Genomic DNA, 6757 nt, shown 5'->3' on the forward strand with positions numbered 1-6757 from the left:
TATTGAGACTCCTTGAGACATGTGGCTGGAAGTTTGTTCCTTAATGTAAGGCAAGGAGGTTACGCTTTTTGAAGCGATGACCTATGCTCTGGACCTGAGAGTATCTCTTCATTCCGTATATCGAATATCTTGACTGATTATAAATAGTTGGATGCAATCAATACACTGAATAATGTTACTACCAATTTTTCCTAAAGTCTCATTCTTGATTGTAGAGGCTAAGGAATAGGTTAGTGAGTTGAAGGTTGTCTCTTGGTTGTCTCTTTTTTTCATGTTCGTCGTGGTTAGAATGCACTGACGCACTATATTGCACGTAAAGCTTTGAAGGAACAGGAGTATTCGATTCTTTATGCTCCTTATCCTGAGTGTAAATTTACATTAATTACGTCTCGTGATATCCTCATGTAATTGTTTGAACTTTTACTCTTTCCATTCATATTTTAAGAGGAAGAAAAAAAACCCTAGATAAACTTATTTTGACCAAGACACACATATTAAGTAGTTAATAAATCTCTACTAGATCTAAAAATCCTACTTAAATTCCCTAGAAATATCAAATCTCCCTCTCTCGAGTCAAAGCAATGACTTGGGTGACGAAAGGGAGAAGTAGATTCGAGAGCCTTAATTGTTAAGGCTGAAAATCCAGGACAGGAATAACCCTATCCAGGATAAGGACAACCTGTCCTTGATTGGGACAAGTATTTGCCTTCCAGAATTAGGATTAGTGGAAAATCCCATCCCAGATAGGGACATCCCTGTCCTTTCCCAATTAGGTTTTCCTCCGCTAAGTGGCAACAACTCCACCACGTTCTTCTTTTCCTTATTCTCACCTGTCTTTACATCACCCACCAATCAAACCCTCCCTTGACTTCTCTTCGGTCTTCCCCTTCATGTCACTACACCACTAGCAATTAGCCACGTGGAGATTCAACCAATAAAAAGCTTAGAAAAATCACCCGCGGGTGAGGGTTTTTGTTCGAAAGAACTGAAGCGAGGCCTTTGTGTGAGAGCTATTTGAATCACCGTTTTGGATGTACAAAACCCTCTTTTTTCCTTCTTCCCCCGAAACCCAGAAGAAAAAAAACCCTCTGGCGGCTGCGAGACCCGTTGGTTCCCCTTCGCTACCATCTCTCTCTCTCTCTCTCTCTTCTTTTTATCTCTCTCTTTTAGGGTTTTTTTCAATTTCCTTACTATAAACCCTCCATCCCCTCTATACCCAGTTCTTTGATTTGGGATTTCAGGGTTTTTTTTGTTCATTTTTATATCATCTCTTTCACCCCTTTTCGTTTTGGTCTATACCCTTGCTTTTGTCTCAGCGAGATCTACCTCTCATGGCTACTGTTGCTTCACCTCCTTCTACAGATCGTATCCTTACTATTCTATTTCATATGGGTTTTCTCTTTTCTTACTTTTTATGTGTACCCTTCTCATGATTTGAATTGGATCTTGGGTTTTTGTTCTTTTTGGTTTTGATTTGTAGATCTGTGTTGGGTTTCTTTTCTTTTCTTGATATGGGTTTGAATTCTTTTGTCAGGTTATTGGGGGTTTAATTTTGTTAAGATGGTTTTGTATTTGGGTTCTGTTTGATCTGTTGTTGAGGAGTTGAAACTTGAAAGTATGATATGGGTTACTTTTCTGTTGATTCAATATTCGTTTACGTTTGCTTTTTGGAGGTTTTAGGTTTTTGTATGATGGGATCTGGTTTCTTTTCGCATCTGTTTGGAAGATTTCTTTCTCTTGTATGCTAGTATTGAATTTAGAATTGGATTTGAACTAAAAAATAATGTTTTTTTCACCTATTTTTATATGTTGAACGTGTTTTAGAGTTTTTGGTCTGCATAGTGATTTTGTGAACACGAGTTGTGTATTTCCTTTACTTCTGATTTTTACAGAAGCTGCAGATTTGCTGCAGAAGTTGTCATTGGATGCTCAGGCCAAGCCTGTTGAGATTCCAGAGCCTACGAAAAAGGTACTGCCTCTCAGATTCGGAGTTGAAGTACTTTATTCTTGTGGATGTCTTGCAAAAAATTTGTAGTTCATAATAATAAAACGGAAATATGGCTTGTTCAAGTACTGTCTTTCTTGTCAACTCTACCAACTTTGGTGGAGTTGGTGAGATTTCGACTGGTTATACTATTATATCTCCCTTTCAATAAGCTGACTCCTGAAAATTTTCTTTGTATAGCAATCTGCTAATCAATATGGGTCCATTGATTCTGGGAATGCTGCTATTAGTCAGATTCCAAATGAACGGTCTGTGACTCCGTTTTTACAGGAATTCATGGATCCAGGGATGTGCTATCTTCCTAATGGATATCCATCTTATTACTATGGAGGTATATTGATTTATGGATTCTAGAATTTGAATATTCAATGATATATTTCTTATTGTATTCAACTTGAGTACGATATTACGTTCTTGGAAATTTGACATTGTGATCTCTGACTTTCTGAGGGTTGTTTTGTAGGGTTTGATGGGACTGGAAATGACTGGGGGGATGATTATTCAAGATATACAAATTCAGATGGGGTTGAAATGACTTCTGTAAGTTTTTGCTGCTACGTTGATAATGAATTTCCTCCACTTGAATTGTAACTTTTGCTATGTTCTAACTTGTTGTCTTTTGTTCTCTTTTTTTTTTTTTTTTTTCCTAAACAAAATTTTCAGGGAGTCTATGGGGACAATGGATCTCTTATGTATCACCATGGTTATGGATACGGACCCTATGGTCCTTATTCACCTGCAGCTTCTCCAGTTCCCTCGATGGGGAATGACGGCCAGCTGTATGGACCTCAGCACTACCAATATCCTCCATATTTTCAGCCTCTTACTCCAACCAGTGGGCCGTATACTCCTAGTCCGACCACAGTTCCTCAAACCCAGGGAGACATTTCTACCTCTGCAGCCACTGAGCAAAAGCCGATTCCAGTGGAGACAACCAATCCAAATGGTAATGGCTTGACAAATGGTGGGGGAACAAAGGGAAGCAATGGTGCAGCTCCCTTAAAATCTACATATCAAAATTCAACATTTGGTTCAAATGCGTATGCAAGGGGTGCTTTGCCAGGGCATATTCCTGCTTCGGGTTATCAGGATCCCAGATATGGTTTTGAAGGGGTGAGGAATTCTTTCCCATGGTCAGATGGTCCACTGTACTCAGATGGACAGTCTAGGCTGGTCAGTAGCTCTACTATTACCTCTTCTATCTCAAATGCAAACAACATACCTTCTTCAAGGAGTCCAAGCTTCCGCCCTGGCTCTCACTATGTAGTAAGCATTCTATATCTACTTTTAAGTCTCTTTTTTAGTATTGAATATCATGATTTAATATGTTTCTTTCAATTTTTGTGCTGCAGGGTTTTCCTCATCCTAGACCCATGTCAGGAATGAATACCACCCAAGGTTATATAAATAGGATGTACCCCAATAAGTTGTATGGTCAATTTGGAAACACAGTCAGATCTGGTGTAGGGTTTGCTTCGCATGGTTATGATTCACGATCTAATGGGCGTGTGTGGCTTGCAGTCGACAACAAATACAAGCCTAGGGGACGAAATGGTGGCTATTATGGATATGGAAACGAGAACATGGATGGTTTGAATGAGCTGAATAGGGGACCAAGAGCTAAGGGTAGCAAGAACCAGAAGGGCTTTGTGCCCAGTGTTCTCGCTGTGAAGGGACAACTTTTACCACCAATGAATGCAACTGACGAGGAAGAAAAAGATAAGGTGTCTACTCCAGACCGAGATCAATACAACAAAGTAGATTTTCCTGAGGAATATGCTGAGGCCAAATTCTTTGTTATTAAATCATACAGCGAAGATGATGTGCATAAAAGCATCAAGTATAATGTTTGGGCTAGCACACCTAATGGCAACAAGAAACTTGATGCTGCATTCCAGGAAGCTCAAGAGAAGTCTGGTGGTTGTCCGGTTTTTCTTTTCTTTTCGGTGTGTATCTATTTGAGATTGTCAATTGTTTTACTTGTGTTTATGGTTTCTCTTCTTGCATTTGATGTTGTATTCATCCATGGATAGGTCAATACCAGTGGTCAGTTTGTTGGCCTTGCTGAGATGATAGGGCCAGTCGACTTCCAGAAGAACTTGGAATACTGGCAACAAGACAAATGGAACGGCTGTTTCCCTGTTAAGTGGCATGTAGTGAAGGATGTTCCCAACAGTCTTTTGAAACACATTATTCTTGAGAACAACGAGAACAAGCCTGTTACCAATAGCAGGGACACACAGGAGGTAGTTATTTTCGTGAACATATAATTTGATTCGTGGTTAAACTTATTTGTGACTGGTCCTGAAAAATACATGTTTTGTTTGTAGGTCAAGTTGGAGCCGGGACTTAAGATGGTAAAAATCTTCAAGGAGCATGCGAGCAAAACATGCATTTTGGATGATTTTGGTTTCTACGAGACTCGACAAAAGACAATACAAGAGAAGAAAGCCAAGCAACAGCAGTTCAAGAAACAGGTAGCATGTCTGAACCGGGTAGCAAAACCCTTTTCTTAAAATTGAAATTGTTTCTGTTCATGGTGTTTATTTAACACTTCTACGCAATGCAGGTTTGGGAAGGAAAGCCTACTGATGAAAAGAAGGAAGTTTCTGAAGTAGTGGATGTGAAAACTCCAAAGCCAGTTGAAGCCACAAATGATTTGGTAAAGGAGGAGACAAAGATCTCTGAGAATGGATCAGTTTTGAAAACTGTAGATGCCCTGAAGGGTGGTGCGAAGCCAGTTACAACACCATCATCAGAAAAGAGAAGTGGTGTAGCGAATGGATACTAAGTGCGTGGGGTGGGTTCAGCTTCTTCTTCTTCTTCCTCCTCCTGCCTGCAGTTTAATGGAGCTTCTTGGTACAAGGAGTTTTGTCAGAAGTTTTGCTGCTTTGGATATATAAAAAAAGGAACAAGCTACTGGCTAGTTCTCTCCATACTTATTTTGGCTACAATTATGGAATATGTCTTCTCTTGCTTTGCTAGTCTCCAGAATGAATCCACAATACTACTGATGATGATGCTTTTTAGATTTTTACAAAAATCAATGGTGGTGAGAGCTGAGTTATGATGATGATGATGATGAGATGATGATGCAGTCTCAGTTCATTAGACAACATCTCCTCTTCTTTTTGAGTTCTATTATTTTAAGTGGGTGGCAATTTTAACAGGGTTTTGGTTTCTAGGATTGTAGCTTTTTTTCCCCTCTTTTTAATCTCTCTCTTTAGTGTTTAGTGGCTTTTTTTTACCCTCATATCTATTAAGATCAAGTTCTTTTCTTCCTCAACCCCTCCATCTTCTGGTGTTTTTGTTTTTGTTTTTGTTTCCTTTACTCTACTGGTTTGGCAATTTCCTGTCTTGTAAATTTCTAGATCTGACAAAGTTGTTTGGTCTGCTGCTGCTTCTGTATCAGTAAGAGAGCTAGAAGGAAGCAAGTTGGGAAATAGTGCAATATAGACCCTTCAATCAAAATCTCTTTTTCTAGATTTTCAACTCTTTTTATGCCTTTGGCTTTGGACATGGTGGTTGCTATTCAATTAACAAAATCATTTTTGTCCTGTTTTTAACAATTTGAAATTAATTTAATATTTAATCTTATTCTCTTAAATATAATTTTCATTTCAGTAAAATTATTTTTAATGATTAAATTATTGTAAAGTGGATTTTGAAAATAGTAGAAGTGCTGGTAAAGATTTTTGGAATTACTTTTAAACATCCGTATACAAAGGGAGTATGTTACTTGGCTAATCCTGGAGTATTAGACATTTTCTCGAAAAATGCAATTATAACTTATACTATTTCTACTTTGGATGATTTTCTTTGGATTTCATAACAACCATCCAACTCCCATGTAATTTGGTTTTCTTGTTTGTCTATTTTCTTTCATTTTTTTTTTTTCTTTTTACTGTGATTGTCATTTGGATCTTTTAAGTAAAAGAGTTAGAACTGAAATAAGTCTTTAAACACTAAGATTTTATAGATTGGGTTTATAGTAAAAAATAGATAACAAATTAAAAAAATTAGGGTGAGTAGTGTTTATAGATTTAATTTTCAAAAATGAAAAACAAAATGATTACTAAATAGGATCCAAATATTTATCAAACGGGATTTGAAATTTTTGTTTTTAAAATTTGACTTGAGATTTAAAATATTGGTAACAGTGGTAAAGATAGACATTAATTTAGAATTAGAGATATAAACTTAATCAGGTAAACAAAAAAAAAAAAAGAGGTCATGATCAATAAATGAACAGGATTTTTTTGAAACTTACAAATAGAGTAGGATAAGATAACAAACTTAAAAACATTTTAAATCGTTTGCTATCCTACTTTAATTTCAATTAGATCATAAAATTGTTTAAAATCTTTAAAATTATATTTGGATAAAATATATGATTGTTAAATTCATATATTTGTTGTTATCCTATCGCTGAAAGTCTTGAATTGTCATAAGGGATTTTTATAAATGTCTTTAAATTTAATTTTTTTCAAAAAGGTCTTTTAGTGTTATTTTTGGCCGTTTTACCATTTTTTATATTTTCTTTTATTCGTTCTATATATATTTCTTATTTTCAAGGTTACTTAAATAATGGAAAAAGAAAATACATTAATTATAAAGAGAGATAATGCATTTAATGTAATTTTTCTCATTTATCAATTGGAGAGAGAAAATGCATTTAATTTTTTTTTCTATTTTTCAATTTGGAAAAAATGCATTTAATGAAATTTTATTTTCTATTTACGTTAGTTTTCA

At 36.1% G+C, this 6757-nt stretch overlaps 1 protein-coding gene across 3 annotated transcripts; it reads left to right on the forward strand.

Moving 5' to 3' along the window:
• The first annotated feature begins 1031 nt into the window (after window positions 1–1031).
• LOC120072322 (YTH domain-containing protein ECT4-like) lies at window positions 1032–5470 on the forward strand. Of its 3 annotated transcripts, none has more exons than XM_039024787.1 (9): window positions 1032–1365; window positions 1893–1969; window positions 2186–2336; window positions 2469–2545; window positions 2669–3268; window positions 3358–3951; window positions 4039–4251; window positions 4336–4482; window positions 4575–5470. In XM_039024787.1, the coding sequence occupies exons 1-9, from the start codon at window positions 1332–1334 to the stop codon at window positions 4794–4796; spliced, it is 2115 nt and encodes a 704-aa protein (XP_038880715.1). In that variant the 5' UTR covers window positions 1032–1331; the 3' UTR covers window positions 4797–5470. The 3 variants fall into 3 exon arrangements, with proteins under 3 accessions (XP_038880715.1, XP_038880716.1, XP_038880714.1); XM_039024788.1 differs by having other exon boundaries at window positions 2276–2336; window positions 2669–3271; XM_039024786.1 differs by having other exon boundaries at window positions 1033–1365; window positions 2669–3271.
• Window positions 5471–6757: the final 1287 nt, after the last annotated feature.

Source organism: Benincasa hispida, chromosome 2 (genome assembly GCF_009727055.1).
Source record: "Benincasa hispida cultivar B227 chromosome 2, ASM972705v1, whole genome shotgun sequence".
NCBI lineage: Eukaryota > Viridiplantae > Streptophyta > Magnoliopsida > Cucurbitales > Cucurbitaceae > Benincasa > Benincasa hispida.